Source organism: Aptenodytes patagonicus, chromosome 12 (assembly GCF_965638725.1).
Source record: "Aptenodytes patagonicus chromosome 12, bAptPat1.pri.cur, whole genome shotgun sequence".
Lineage (NCBI taxonomy): Eukaryota > Metazoa > Chordata > Aves > Sphenisciformes > Spheniscidae > Aptenodytes > Aptenodytes patagonicus.
In genome coordinates, this window is record NC_134960.1 from 18,822,999 (window position 1) to 18,839,562 (window position 16,564).

The 16,564-nt window shown below is 35.1% G+C and overlaps 2 protein-coding genes across 3 annotated transcripts in view; one reads left to right on the forward strand and one right to left on the reverse strand.

Moving 5' to 3' along the window:
• Positions 1-16,564, forward strand: part of DOCK2 (dedicator of cytokinesis 2) — a 213,534-nt gene that overhangs the window by 74,260 nt on the left and 122,710 nt on the right. Inside the window, exon 27 of the mRNA XM_076349698.1 lies at positions 8,433-8,528. Within this exon, the coding sequence (XP_076205813.1) occupies positions 8,433-8,528 (96 nt within the window). The remainder of the gene's footprint in view (positions 1-8,432; positions 8,529-16,564) is intronic.
• The window catches only part of INSYN2B (inhibitory synaptic factor family member 2B), a 37,693-nt gene continuing 37,251 nt past the window's right edge, over positions 16,123-16,564 (reverse strand). The window contains exon 4 of one of the 2 annotated variants that reach the window (XM_076350303.1): positions 16,123-16,422. In XM_076350303.1, the coding sequence (XP_076206418.1) occupies positions 16,236-16,422 (187 nt within the window). In that variant the 3' untranslated portion in view covers positions 16,123-16,235. The remainder of the gene's footprint in view (positions 16,423-16,564) is intronic. The other variant, XM_076350304.1, reaches the window with a different exon arrangement.

The window sequence follows — 16,564 nt, forward strand, 5'->3', positions numbered from 1 at the left end:
ATTTTTGGAAATGCTTGTAAGTTTCCATCTTGGGTAAAAAAACATTTTAAAAGTGTAGATAGATTTTTTTTTTTTTTAATTTATTTTATTCCTCAATATTAGTAAAAACATAAAGCTTGAGGGATGGAAGATGACCTATATCTGAACTGATACACCTCCTATAGAAATGTCTATAGAAATAAGGTGTAAATGAAATGCAAAGATGATTGAAGAAAAGTAAGTGTTTGTTTCAAGAAATTCCATGTCTGAGAGGTTTGTAACTGCTGGTTTTGGACAGTTCTGTGAACATATGCCTCAAGGACTTAAAAAAAGATATTAGGCAAATACTTTAGATTTCATTTGATAACATTTTAGTTGAAAATCAGTATGATGTGTATGTTTAAACACAGCTGGAGATCAGAGGTTTAATGGGTGATTGTACTCTTCACAGGTTTGGACTTCAGTCTTTTAACAATCCAATTAAAATAGTGTAATTTGTATAGAATGATGTTGTTTGAAAGCATGTAATGCATTCTGTGCTTTTACTCCTATTGAAGAAGGTAGCCAGGCAAACCTTTTTGTATTATGACAAACAATAGCTTTTTAGGCAACATGTAACACATTATGTCATGAAAATTGCTGAGAATTTAAAACACATGCATTTAAAAAAACCACACACATTCACATTTATTTAAAACAAGTAGCATTTCTTCTTTTAAGGAAGGTAACCTGTAAACTGGAGATTCTCTGTGAGATATTTGGGTGGCAGTTATCTACAGATTGCGTTTTGCAGTAAATACTGATGAGTTTCTAATATCAGGAGAAAAGTCCCTTGGAGCAGGTTTAAATCCAGTAGTGGTATCAGCATATGATGACCCCTCTGGAGACATCATATTCATGAGTATAAGAAACATTGTAGAATAGTTGGGACATCAACAAAAGAACCAGTTGCTTTATTACTAAAAATCTACTTTTGAGATGGCTTCTCTGAAGGAGAAAAAAAGACCAAAGGAAGGGAACACCTTCAATACAGCAGTATCTAAGGCATCAGACAGTAATTTGTCTTTAAGAGACAGTACAGATTTCTCTTGAGTGTAACACAGATGTTTACTTTCCAGCTGAAGTGAAAAATCTTGTTTCAAGGATACACAGTTTTCACTTGCAATGGGAAATACTTTGTATCCTGTACTCATACAGGCAAATGGAAAAGGTTCACTCTATGGCCAGATTATGATGATGGTGTTTAGGTGGTCTCCTTCAGAATGCCTTTATTCAGTGTGATCTAGATATAGAGAATTGTTTTGGTAATTAATCAAATTATTTTTTTATGGGATTGCACTTGAACCCTAAGATTAATGCAATTTTCTATTGAACAATTAATTCCCTGTACCTCTTAGTATCTTACTAAGAAAGTGGATTATTTGACATGCTGGAGGAGAAAACTTCAGGCCTTAGTGGTAGACTTACTTTACAGTATTAATTGTAAGCTTAACTCTGTCTTGAAAACACCAACATCTTGTCCATATTTCTTCTGTTTTTCCATCTCAATAGAGAAATCTGGTTTTGGATCAGTATTTAAAACTTTTTGTAAACTTAACTTTGATATTTTTGCATTGGATTTATTCTGTGAAAATCACCAGAAGTAGAATATACACAAAGGACAGAAAAGAAGCAGTAGCTGTTCTGTGTTTTGTGTGGTCAGAATTTATTTTGTGAGGTGATCTTTGAAGTTGTTACAGAATTTTTGAAGAATGTATTTTCTTTGTCAAAGAAAAAGATTTTGTGATATTACCATCTTTGCTCTAGTGTTTTGCCCTACATTGTTTGGTGAGTGGGAACAAGTGAATCATCAGATCCTTGTGTTCAAACACTGTTCTCTTCAGCTGCTGTCTAGCTGCTTGGTTCTGCAGGTAGCAAGTACATTGTTAAGAACGCTGGTTTATGGTAAGGACTTCATTTTTATGACTAGACAGTCATTGTTAGGCATTTGGGCGAGATGCTTATGTTTGATTTTTAAATTGCCTCTACAGCAAACAACTTTTGGACATAGATGACATTTTTTTGACTGAATCGTGTCAAAAATTAGCTTCATAGCTTGAGCCTGTGTGCTTTCAGCACCTGTGAAATACAGCTAAAGTTCAGAACTGCAAGTAAGTCGTTGATGGTGGTCATGGTGAAATCTGTGACTTTTTGTTTCTGTTTTAGTTAAAAACACTTCCCTTTTCCCCCTTTACAACAACTTTGATGCGTGCAGTCTGACAGCCCTTCATAAGGTGACTTTGTCTCTAATCTGACATATATCCTATAGTTTAATATTTATTGTATCAGAACAAGTTTTTATTTGTAGTGCTTACACAATTAAATGTAATGGTAAACTTTTTCTTGGAATCTGAAATAAAATCCTGGTTGAGACTACAAGTGGAAGTGAGATTTATAATCTTTTTCCTGTTCTGTGCACAAAGTCAGTAATTGGCAGCAGCTGCATTGTAAGCTGTTGATTATATTAGTAAACAAGTCTGGAAGCATTTTAGAATTGTACAGAAATTTGTAAAGCATTTGCCTAACTTATGGCAGGTCTTAAGACTTTAGCAAAAGAGAATTTCAAAGGAATTTAGTCAGGGAACCTGCATGTTCTTTTAGGGCCAGTTACCTTAAGTTCTTCAGAAAATTTTCAGTCAGAACAATGCATGATTATGAACTATGTGATTTAAAAAGAAAAAAGAAAAATCTTTACCCTTTTATGTGTGCTCTTTTTGTGTGTGTGTGTGTGTGTCAGAGGGGGAACACAAAGTTATAGAACTGGATGCATAAGAGAGCGAGCATACTGGATCTGGTTGGTATAGAGTTCATTTTCTTCGTGGCAGCCCATACGGTGCTGTGTTTTATATTTGTGACCAAAACAGTGTTGATAACACATCAATGAAAATTTTAGTTATTGCTGAACAGTGCTTGCACAGTGTCAAGGCCTTCTCTGTTTCTCACTCTGCCCCATGCTGGGGGGTAGGCTAGAATTGGGCTAGAGTTTGGGAGGGGACACAGCTGGGACAGCTGAAACAAATTGACCGAAGAGGTATCTCCAAGTGGATATCTAAAGTACAGGTTGTGTAATGTTATAATTCTGAAGGAGCCATTCAGTTAGTCCAAATAAATGTCACTGTCCAAATAAATGAACACTCTATCATATTCTGAAGTTCATCATTGACTCCGAGACAATGGAATTACTCTGATTTTTGTCCCAACCCTGTAGAAGTTTAAATAGAACATGAAAGCTAAATCAAACACTAACTGCTATTACCCTGCACAGATGTTTTTAGAGAGAGTGGTTTGGTTTGGATTTTCTATTAACTAATTTGTGTGTACCAATGTGTGCCATCAATCCCTTCAATGAATCTGAAGGCATTTGAGTTCTGTGAGAGAATTTCCTACTGCTGACCTGCATACCATGTATGAGCTCTGATTGTTTCATGCCTTGGTCACCTAGCAAATAATTTTCAACAGTGAAGACAAGCACACATTTTTGATGACCATTAAGTAGAATAATACAATTAATGTTTTCCAAGGGAGCATTTATATACGGCACAAGTTGTTAATTTAGCTTGTGAAAAGTCTCATGTTTAACCAGATGAACTGCAGCCAAATGGTGAGTTTTCCAGGTTTCACTAAAAAACTTATGTCAACCTTGTGAAGTGAAATATGATCTAAGAAAATGCATCTTAGAGTGGGTTGCTAGACTGTCTTCTGAAGCTAGAAATTTAGTTAAAATAAAAGCTGAAAACTTGTGTATAGGCAATGTGTGCAAACGCTATTTTTCTTAAGTTAGCTATGTCAGTATTGAATGCCTAATTGTTTCTTAGATTATCAAGAAGAAAAATAGTCTCAGTTTCATAAAGAAACCATTTTAATTCATTTGCTAACATTTCTCTGAAAATTCAACGGCTTAGCAGAAAATAACCTTTGCATGCTTGAGCATATGTTACATTTTTTCCAGGAAAGGTATGTTATATGCTACTTGTGAATTCAGAATAGAGCTCATCTTTAATAATGGAGTCATGGCTAAATGTTAAAACCATTATGTAATGTTCTGAACTGTTACTAATAATGGTATAGCATGTACTGAAATGTGGAAGGAAGTAAAACTAGATTATAAGAGCCTTCATCTTTGAATTAAAAAAAAAAAAAAAGGCAAACTAACGAAGAAGTGACTTCCCTGTGCCCAAGGAAAATGTGCGAACTGCTACTATGTAGTTCACCATTTTTGACCATTGATTTTTTTTTTAATTATAGTGGTAATCAATACTATAAGAACAGCTATGATTAATGAAAACATCTTGAATTGTAACAGAGGCCAAATCATGGAATATTTCTTGCAGCATTGCAGCTAACAATTCCAGCTGAGATGCCAGTTTTTATCTCTACATTTGGTATGGTAGCCACATGGACAGAGTTCTAACCAGAAAGCTATTTAAGTGTTGCAGTTCTTGCAGTGAGACATAGTATCTTTCCTGGGTGAAAAGAAAATATTCTCTGTAAACTATATGCTGTGAGTTTGGTGCTTTTAGAGACTATTGTCAGAAGGTAGCCACTGTTACAGCAGGTAGCTTTGCATACCTTCAAATGACTGTTAAGAAGTGTCAGCAAAAAAAAATCTCAACCACGGTTACTTCGTTTAATGTGGCTTCCCCTTTAACGGTGCTTTTTTGCCTTGGCTGTGTAGGATATTTTGGTAATGTCTGCATTAGCAAGGAATGAGTCACAACATGAGTGTACCACTAGGTTCATGTGGTTCGTTGTGGGGCTCCTCATGAATCTGTTGTACGTGGCTTGGGGAGTTGACGCTGAGTAAGATATGGTCTGATACTGGGGTTCAGACATCTCCATTATGCATATGGCTCAGCTTTCTGAAGGCAAACAGTTTAGAAACATGCTGGGGGACCTTATGTTGGTGTGACCCAAACATTGATCAAGAACCTAATGTCTTCATTTCTAGCACTTGTCAAGGAGCTTCTAGTTTCTCTCTATCTGGAATTTAGTTTGTGTGCAACAAAACCACTCAGAAGCAGTACATGGTAAATGGAAGTGATCAAGGGATTTGCTTCAAAATTGTTATGAACCAAATTGCTGATATAGGCATAGCCATATAACTTTAAGGTCTTGATTTATGCTTAAGATAAAGGTATACATAATTGCTGTATTTAATTTTTGCAGTTATGGGGAGGAAGTTATACAAATAATGTACTTTCTCAATTTGATGTTTGTATTTTCCAACTGATGTAAATAAGAAATGAAAAATTCAGGGGCAGGCTGTATAATTGGATAAGTGTGTTGTACTCTAGATTGCTTCACCTTTCCTCTACTGCTGTGTTAACTGGTAGCTGATAAAATTATGTATTTTATGGCAGGTGGCTTGCCGTAGGTCCTCTGCTGTCCTCCTCTGTCCATTCTTTCAACAGTCGAGAACACTTGTTTGAAACAAAATGCTAAATTTTGACTGGTACCCCAATGCACAAGGGTAACAAATGTTCTACACTTCAAAGCAAACCTTGAAATTATTGAATAAATGCAATACTCTGGAATAAGAGATGGCAAACTGCTTTTGGACAGAAGTGCACAATCATAAAGTACATTGCTATATTCAAAGTTCAAGAAGAATATACAAAAAAGGTTTGAAAACAAAACAGAAAAGCTGCATAGACCTCTGTAAATAAAACAACATTCATCAAGAGTATACTCTGAAGACGTATCAAAAACTTACCCAGAGTGTGGTTTATCTAAAGCTAATTATTTCCTGAAAGTTACATTTGACATTACAGTAATGCTAATGAATATGGAAAGCACTCAAGTTCAAAGAACAAATAGGATGCCTTTCACAAAACACAAAATTGTGCTGAAAAAAGTAAGCATCTGTAGCAGGCAGATGGTTTTCACTGTAAGGCTACCGAACAGTTCCATGTCTGTGTACTCAATATTGCTGTTTCCTTCATTTTTCACTGTGTGAGCTGTATTTGTTAAGTAGAGAACATCTAAACTCTGGTAAAGACAATACTTGAATGGAATATTTTTTTTTTCAGTAGTTTTCATTAGTGTTTCCAGTAGAAGAGTAGGATCTGAAAATGTGTTGGATTTGAGGTCCTGAAGGCAGTGGATAAGAGAGAGCTCTTCTATATGTTTTCTGGCCCAAGAAATTACGCTATTTCAAGCACCTTGGTGGCATTTTTCTTTCCTATGGTTGGCTCATCTTTTTTTGACATCCTTTGTCCCCTCTTCCTCACGCTGTCAACGTCTGTCTGCTTGTTTTTCTTTTTTTCTGGCTTCTTGTGAGATGCAATCCCTCTCTGTATTTCTTTCCTGTTATGCTCTGCCCCTTGTTCTCAGTTTCAAGCAGGGTGCCGTAACTATTATATCGTATGGTGAAACAGTAGTGAAGAATCTGTGATCCAGTTAAATGCATCTGTAATGCATTAGTACAGTCTTGGAAAGAGAAATACTTGAGATGGTAAGAGTGGCTTGTGTAGCCTTGTAGTCCAATACAATTATACTGTTTTACAAAGAATGTTTCAAATGATGTCTTGCTTTCTAGCTGTACAGTAAAACACCCCAAAAGTGAAAAGGTTGTGAAGATACTCTGGTGCCAAGGGCTGCCGCTGTTCAACAATCCAGTGGCAAGGCTAGATTTTCCTTTTTCTACTGTGAGGTCAGCTGTGCCAATACATTCATTAGGAGGACTAAGATATGCTGCTTCTGCTACATAGGGGCCAAAAGATTCTGGTTGTTGCTCTTTGAATGAAAAGTGTCTGATTACAACTTTGCATAAGCCTGAAGAATTTGCTTTGCTGTGTGACAAAAAGTGGTTATGTTTTACTGTGGAAGAAAGAGCAATTTTATCTCGGAGGTTTTTCAGGTGATTTAAAAAAAAAAAAAGAGAAAAAAAAGTAGAGACAAGAAGAGTATTTGGTTAATTATTAAAGTTGATATGGGGAGAGGTGCACTGCAGGTTTTTATTTTTAATTTCACTGTTATTTCCAGTGCTTTTAAAATACAAAGAGCCAATGCACTGTATGGTTTTCATGCTATTTGATTGCATAAACCTTAAAGCTTACAGTATGCATATTGGGAAGAGGAGGAGATGGAAGAGAAAGTGGCTTTGTGAAAGCACTCCAACAAATGTGTCTTCTGTACAGCAACTGTCAGGTGTAGTCTTTTTATAAATAAATGGGACTGTACCAGAGAGATTTAAATTAAAAAAAGAAAACACAAACAAATTATTCTGTGAATACATTGTTCATTTATAAAATATAGTAACTTTTGAAATGCTGTGACAGGCGAGATCATTTAAGCTTGCATGTGTCGTCGTCAAAGGACATAATTAGGACTAAGTGGTAATAGTAAATAAATGGCTAGATATGAGGAAGGTCTCTATTGCAAGGGATGCTGGCCTGATCCAGGTTAATCAAAACAGGAGAAAGAAAGGAGACAATGTTGGATGTCTCAGAGGAAAAACAGAGTCAGAAGCAGTTTCTCCTGGGGTGGTATTGGAGCTCAGCCACCTAAAATATTGTTAAGAAATCACCATGGCTTCTGTGATTGTGGTGGTCTTTCCATACTACATGTGACGTTGAAGAGGTGCCTTGTTTGGTGTAAGCTAATTTTTTTTTTTTCTATTAGAAATTTTTTTAGACTTTTTCTTTCTTTGATTGTTGCATTCTAGTTTCCAAAGTTGTCTGGTGATCAGAGAGTAAGGTCAGTGAATATAAGGTTATACCCCTCTGCTCAGTGTTTTAAACTAAATAATCAAATGTTCTTTTGCAGGCAACATGCCAGAGGTACTTATCATCTGATGTGAGTTGGTGAATATTTGCCATTGGGCTGCAAAGATCACTCAAAACTTGGTGCTGACAGGTGGTGGGTCTCTAGTGTAGTCTCAGCCCGATTGACTAGTACTTTGGCAATGGGGCCAAAGAACAGACCATCTTCAGTTTGTGCCCTCATAGAGCTGCAAAGTGAAATGAAGATAACTTTCTCCTTTAATAATTATGTACTTTGTGACTGCAGGCTGAGAATATTACTGAGCTCCAGACTACCCTGAGGGCCATTGACAGATGTGGAGAACTACGATACGCTTTGCCTCAATTATCTGTTACCAGGGTGTTGCTATTAAGTTATAGGCTACTCAGTTACTGGGAAAGCACGAGTGCCTTGAGTGAGGGATGGGAAGTGACTATTTGAAACAAAAAACAGTTGTGGGAGGGCTAAAATTGGACTGTGCCACTTGAAATGAGTATTCCACTGAAATTGCTGGAACTAAGGAGCAGTGTGAGCAAGAAGAATGAGTGTCGTTCTTTCAAAAGGGTGGTTATATTATACAACTTGAACTGTCAACATGGAAATAATTGGTTTCTTCTTTCTTTTGCAAGAGATATAGATTTAATACAAAACCTGTTGGTTTTTTTTTACAGGCATCAACTTATGACCATATTCAAGAAATAATGGTACAGTTATTACGCACAGTGAACAGAACTGTTATTACAATGGGACGAGATGATCCCTTAATTGTGAGTAATATTTTTACGTATTTTTAATGCTTTGAAAGTCATTTTATAGTTATCCTGAAAAAAATGCAAATATAGTATTTGTGGAGTCCTTGTTTGCAGACTTTTTTAGATTTAAAATAAAAGGTCTAAAGCTTTACTCTTTTTTCATTCAACTGTGGCACTGTAGTGTCTTTTGAAGTATAGTCAAATACTGTGAGATTTGTGCGTTCTTTAAAAAACCAAACACTAAGTCTAAAGTTAATTGCTGTTTGCAAAAAGAATGTTTTATAAACCCACATAAAGGGCACACTTTAACACATTGAAACACTATTGTGTTTCTACTAACCTAAAGTGGAAGTTTCTGAGTAAAACTAAAAAAAAAAAAGCTATTCTGAATAGCTTATATAAATAATTGGTGGATGCTCTGTTTCTCCCAATTTTTCCACATGCTTTACTTTTTGGTGGTTTAGAGTTGCTATGGAACAGCTGCCATTCCTGGCTCTTTTTCTGGAGGGGCAAGATGATGCCCTGTGTGCACAGGGAAAATACGTGGGGACGCGCTGGCATAGAGCACTCACCTGAGATTTTTGTGGAGATTCCATGGTTTGAGAATTATATTCAGGGACAGATTCTGCAATTTATTCAGATTTAAGTACATGTCTCATGAGTACTCCTCTTGATTTAGACTATTTGTGAGAATGCAAGCCAGTTGTGTTCAGTGAAGTTATGGAACTTGCCCTTCAGACTGTGTGCTTAAGAGAAGATGTGTATTAATTGTTAGTCTTTAGAGATTTACATTATTCTGCAAAATCTAGAGCAGCATTTACTTGATTGTTTTGGCCACAAGAGGTACATTGCTTGTCTTCTAAAATGTACTTCATTTCCTTGTTCATTTCTGTTGGAAAACCAAAATAACAGTTTTAGATCATTGCCAGTCAGAGCATATGTGTCTCCTAATGATTAGTCAATGGTTGCTTCAGACTCTCTGGTGGTAGATCTGCAAGTTTCAGGAATCATATCATTAACTGTTTATCAGAACTCCAGTCTGTTATTCTTCTGTGTGTAACCCTCTGGTGTGTATGCATGGTCATAACAGGAAGAGGTTTTGAATGAAGACCCAGTGAACCTTTCAGTTCTCTACAGTGTTTGAAAATGTTTTCTGTACTTGCAAAGAACACATCATTATGAGTGTCATGGATGATGTAATCAATCTATTAAGGAGTATTTCTGGGTACCATAAACAGTAAATGAAGAAGCAAAGTGAAACTGTGGTAATCCTGCAAAAAGGATCCTTATCATTAGGAAACATTAGGAAATCATTAGGAAACAGGCTGGTTACAGTCAATTGAAATGGCTGGAAAATCTGTTTGTTTTTCTTGTTTTTCTCTCTTATCTACTGTAATTTGTTCGGCTGTTTTTACCTAGAAAGATCAAATCCAGTGTGAATTTTGAAATGCAGATGTCTGAATGCTAATAATACTCATAAGCACCTATGCATGTGTGTATATTGGACATTTTAGAGGTTTTTCAAAGCAGAATTCCAATAAATTACAAAGAGTTTTCTAGAGCTGAGGCAAGATCTCTCAACAGAGTAGTCTTTTACATGTGAAGAAATTATTTGTAATGAACAAAATAGTCTTTTGCATTCAGAAAGAAGTGGCAAAATCAGCTTGTTTCATGCTCTGTGTAGCATCTTTAGTTCACTCAGTTAATTTGCAGGTTTGCTTTAAAAGTTCTTGAGAGGGCCAAACTTGTTGAAAGCCTGAATGCTTAATCTTTTAAAAATGAAGCAGATAGTCGGGAATTATGGCCTTCTGCAGAATGCTTAGGTAAGCTAAAGTTGCTAAAAGTATGGTGAACTCTGCACGTACAGGTGGGACGTATGGAATAGCTGCAGTCAGACTATGTAGCTGATGTTATATGGATATGAGTGACCTTTCAAATGGGGCTACATCTGTTATTTACTTCCAGGAGAACAGAAGGTTACTCTTCAGATTCTTAAATCTGTTGCTTTGTTTCTGAATATTGCAAGTATTTTTATCTTCTGTGTAATTTTCTAGAATTTGAAAATGGTGTGAAAAACAATGCTAATACTATGTTATACTAATAAAAACAATGGTTATAATTTACAAGACCTGTAATTCCTTGCAAGTTTAAATGTCTTGCACCTGATAGAGTACTGGATCTTTTTTACCTGAGTTTTTTTGCTTTCTGGCAGGGATAAGCAGGTTAATTTTCATATTCAGGTGTCCTTTTCACAATCTTCTAGCTTGTTGGCAGAGAAGGAGTTAAAAGGATTTTGGGTTACAGTTGCCTTTATCTTTTCTTGCTACAATGCCAGTTGAATCTAAGGGAAGGTGCTGCCTTGTGCTCAGCTGGTAACAGCATGCTGTGAGCTTTGTTCATGTAGTTACTGGAAAGAGTCAGGCTGAGAAGGTGCTGGCGATGGAAAAGTAATTTGGCTCCCTGCAACTACTGCAGAGAAGACTTACTGAAGTGCCACTCTTGCCTTCATTGTCATGTTTTGGCAGTTGAAGGTTTTAACAGCTGCTTGGTTATTTTCACTATTGAAAAAACAAAAAGTCTTGACTGTTTGTAGCTGTAGAAGTGCTTCTAAACTTGTGATAAAGAGGGACAAATTTATTGTCTGAAATTGGCTATTCAAGCTTTATCTTGAATACTTTATGAAATTTAAACTTTTAGTTAAAGGGCATCGTGATGCAGTGAAGTTGTACTACAGTAATTATAGAAGTAAAATGTATAGAAGCATGTAGAATACAGAAGTACTTGTTTTCGATATTGGCTTGGTTAGGTAAACAAAAATATAATGAATCCACCATATACATTTTAAAGCTTTCCTTTGGTACTCCCAAAGTTGATTTTGTTCACAATATCAGTTTAGCATGATGAAAAGAGTGTAGTTATGCTACACAGAAAAGTTTTTAGACAATATTTATATAAGATATTCTACAAATGAAGACTTTGCTGAAAAGAAAACAGTGTGCTTTGTTAACCAAAGCTACTCTAGATAGCATACTTTTGCAAAAAACAATACTCCCTGGGGAAATAATGACCAGAGAAACCATTTTGCAGAGCTGCCATGGTTGGAGAATATGATATATTCAAATATACACATGGTCTAGCTAAAAGTTACAGCTTTTTTTTTATTCAGTATTCAAATTCAAATTGAAATCCTTTCTCTACCTAGAAAAGCTGCAGGATGATTCTATGAAAGACCTATTTATTCATTTCCCATTAATTTTCCTTTTCCAAAGAACAATTGTTCACTTCCTTTGTAATCTAAATGTGGTTTGTTATTAACTGACTCATGAAACCTAAGAAAAATACCTCATTTTATTGCAAAAGATAACATCACATTTAAAGAACCTAGAAATTTACAAAACATACATTAGATAATACATTTCATTAGGAAGATGTTTTGTATCTAAGCTAGCATAATTACTAAGTATTGCGGCTTTTTTGAAAGAGCTATAGTGCACAAAACTGTAAAAAGCCCTACATGAACTGCTGTTACATGACAGAGAGAAATCAGTATTTTATTCATACATTCTGAATTTTTAAAGAAAGTTAGGTTGACGCCATAAAACAGCAATTTCAAATAGAGTAATTTTGGAATATGCCATGTTCTGCACAATGTATTATAAACAACATACTGTAGTTGTCATTTAAGAGAAGCCTACGATATTTTGTATGCAAGTGCTATCAAGTAGCTGTGGTTTTGGGGTTTTTTGTTGTTGGTTTGTGGGGGTTTTTTGTGGGTTTTAAAAATTTTACTTAAAAGCGTGTTTGTATGTATTCCTAACATTTATTTCCTACTCTGGGAGCCGGTTTTAGGCATTACACCATAATTTTCTAAATCAGAGAAATTTTTATAGCCTGTACTCTATTATCTTCTAACAATCTACCGATTTCTGTTGCTTTTCCAATCTTGACATCATACTTCCATCTATAATTGCATAGTGTGTATCTGGTAGGGTTTTTATTTCCTATATGAATTAATATTTAATTACTAAAATATATTAAAAATACTAAACAATAAAACAAAGCAATGCTTACATATTACATTTTCACATAGTTTAGATTCTCCAATCGTGTGTTACAAAGCTATTAATCTTTAGGTATTTTGTGTTGCTAGGATATACAAATTTCTATGTTAAATATAAACAAAACATATAGCAACTAAGCAGTCTTATCCTCTTGCTGTGGCTGATGCATACCATGACTGACACGTTCCCACTGTTACCTTTTAATATAACAAATAGCCTTTTGCTCCAATGTTGTCTTTAAAATTTTATGTAGAAAGCCTATTGTGTGTGGCGTACTGTGGAGAAGACTGGGTATAATAACTTCTTGCATTTAGTAGGTGTTGTTTTATTGTGAAACTATGATGCTTATTCTTTTGTAGGAATAATTTACTTCTGGCATACTTTTACTTTATTTTCAGTTAAATTATTGCATGGTTTTTGTTCATGGTCGTCAGGGCCTCTGCAAGAAGAATGAGGGAGTTCTGTCTGTGTTTCAGATAAGCCTTTTGTTTGGATCTTAAATATATATATTTTAGAACTTGGCTGGCTGTTGCTACTACTGTTGACTCAAAAAAAAAAAAAAAATCTCCTTTGTTGTACTGAAGTCCTGAAGTAGAGAACTGTAGGAGCAACCTTTCTGAAGGACAGTGCTTTAGCATCACTGTAATTTCATATTTTCTTTCAAGGAAAACAGATGTCTTGAAGGGGGTGAATTTGAAAACACTGAACAGAGGGTAGGCTGAAAGACAAATGAATGTTCTTAAATTGCAGCATTGGGAGCTGAGAGTCGGCTGGCCTAGATATCTTAAGTGTTTCCCTATCACTGTGTGTGCATATGTTAAAAAGAGAATTTCATATCTATGTATGGATAATCCATACTTTACTGATTGAGAGAGAATTGAAAAACAACCGACTGAGGAATATGGAAAACAAAGGCTAATTTTGACTGGGAGATCAATCATTAAAAATCGTCTACAGTTCTGAATTCCATCAAGATCAGACATTAAAATATAAAACCTGTAACCATTTAAATCAATATATTTCAGTTTTTCAGAAGTATTGATGTTTGTTCAGGTCGTAAGAAAGACTTAGAGCCTTACTTTGGTTGGACTTTCTTAAACTAAGTAGAGTATTTCTGTTCTTGCGTAGTTTTACTGACCCCAGGAATTGATTGGTGCTATGTGGTGAACCAAAATACTGTGGTTTGTTTAAATTGAATAATCTGGATCCTTTGAAAATATATTGAAGGCATCATATTCATTATGGATGCAAAACCAAAATCAGACAGCTTAAAATGTGCTTTTTTGTGCTTATTAACAAAAAGAAAGGCAGAAAGATTGCTTTCAGATAATAACAAATTATTGAAAATCGGTTCACTACAGGAAAAAAACTTACTGGTTTTGCTACTGTTACACCTGCTGGTATTGCTTATTATTATACTTTTACCACAGAGGATATTAATCTTAAAGTGTTATTTTAATACACAAGAAACATTCACAGACTAATAAATGCTTCATTATATCAATTATAGAGACTAATGCAAAATGGGAATGCTGATGGCATACTAGCATAAGCAGTACATGTATTTAAGTGTAATATAATGACATGTTCTGATGTAGTAATTTAATTGTTACCTTTGTTATACCCACAAATTATTATTGAAGAGCTTTTCTGTCTCACTAAAGGCATCCTTTTTGCTAGTAAAAATTTGTATAAGGCTTTTCTTCTGAAAAGCCTCTAAAATAATGATAATTTTGTGCCTGTCATTTCTGTACTCACTGAACTTAACATGAAAATGTTTTTTAAAACTGTCAGTCCTTTAGAATTTTGATAAATCAAGGCATGTCACATAGCATACTCTCTTCTAAATGAAGACTAATTTTATCAAAAAACTTAGTTCTTCCAGACAAAATTCTTCTGTGCAAAATTGTTTTTAATGTGTTTTCAAATGTGTAATTAAACCTAAGAATTCAAGGAACACAGAAGTATACAAAAAGTGTACAGACATTTTTAACTAACATTGCACAATTAATACAATATGATTTAGAAAAATAGGATCCAGGGGTGGATCTGTTGAATACCCTGGCACCATTTGAACTAATTAACCAGAATCACTTCTAAGAAAAGATCTGCAGTACATTCCACTAAACATAAAATACATTATTTGGGCTTTACAGTGTGCCCTTTAAACTTGCTTCGGAAAACCTTTTCCCGTCTGCCCCCCATATGAAAGGTGACCATGTTTTCATGAGCAAAATAGTAGTATCATCAACCCTAAATCAGGTTACATTGGCATACCCCGGGCTAGCTGGTAACTTGACTATTTTTGAAGGAAAGAAATAGCTGCATTGACATCTGATAAAATCTTTTCCGCATATGTGATTTTTTTGATATAATACAGATAAGTTCATTAAATATTTTTTTTTAATGATCAATTTTGTATCATGTATCGACTTACTTATATCTTAAGGCCAAAAAAACACATCTTGGGATATTTTGGCATAGCGATACAGGTCTTAAATGGACAAATTGGGCAAGTGGTTTAGCAAGACAGTAGCCAAAGTGGTTATTCCCCTCTGTTCAGCAATTGCATGATGACATCTGAGGCATTGTGTCCAGTTTTAGGTTTCCAGGTAGATGAAAGACATCAGCTTACTGGAGGGAGACCGCCAAGATGACTGTGGGCTGCAGCACATAACATGTGAAGAGAGGCAGTGAAAATTGGATTTGTTCAGTCTTTAAGAAGTGAAGGCTTAGGAGAGGTCTTATTACCTGTCCAATTCTTCTTGAAGGTGTATTTGGATAGAGCAAGAGGTAATGGACACAAGTTAGAACACAGGAAATTCAGATCAGATGTTAGGAAAAAAATTGGAACAGCTTGCCCCAAGGGGTTATGGATTCTTGTCTTTGCAGATACTCAACCCTCAAATTCACCTAATTGGACCTTGCTTGAGTAGGGGGTTAAGACTAGAATTACCAAGATACTCTCTTGTTTTATGATTCTATGATTCTTTTCAGAGAAGTCTATTAAATGGCTGAAACTTCTAAATGGTTGCTTTTTAAATTGAACCAATAAAAGGACAGAGTAAAACTTAACCTGAAATTCTGTCTTTGTTGTTAAATATTAGATGACAGAAAGAAAAATATTTCATTGGGGATGTGAAATAATTGTAATTGTCTCCTTCGAGGAGAGGTTTGTTTGAACGACGTAGATTCCCCTGAATTTGTTCTTGATTATGTGGTTTCTTTAAAGATCAATGAAGTTCTTTCCTTTTAGTCCATGTTGCTTATAAATAGAAAATGAAGACTCTGTGACACCCTTAGCTTTGTCTGCCATTGTTTTTTAAAGGAGATGTTTAAACCTTTGGAAAATTTTTGGAAAGTTGAAAAAGAAATGTCTTTAAAAAGCATATGAAAGTGTCCTTTGGAAAAATGAGAAAGCTTCCTTTTGAAAGAAAGTTTCTTTTTGAAAATAATATCTTAATGCGCCTTTATTCAGTGAGATGATTTGAATAAATTCAATTCTTATGATTTAAATAAATTAAATACTTTTGATTTTTCAGATACTCTAATTAAACATTCTTTAGCTTTGTGATTTTGTAATAGCACATTTTCAGGTGTGTGCTCTCAAACCTCTTTCTGTTCTAGTGTCTTTTGAAATGCAAAAGGATCCATAAGGAAGTCAAATCCACCAGAAGCATTTTCTTTTCACCTTTTTTGTTTTTCTTCTTAACTCCTTTTTCTCGGGAGCTGGATGATCAGATGGTAGCTTCTGAGGTGAAGCTGAAGCTGGATTTTGCTCTGCATGATCCAGCGTTTTCAAAATCTGATGAAATCTTCCTTCTTGTTGTCTGAAGTCATATTCTACACTATGGAAAAATGAAGAGATTTAAGCTAGTAAGTGAGAAATTCCCTCTTTAAAAAACATGTGGAAAGGATGCTTACCTCGTTAGAATAATTTGTCATTTTTCAATATTAGAGCCTGGTTAAAACACAAGGCTGTACAGGTTG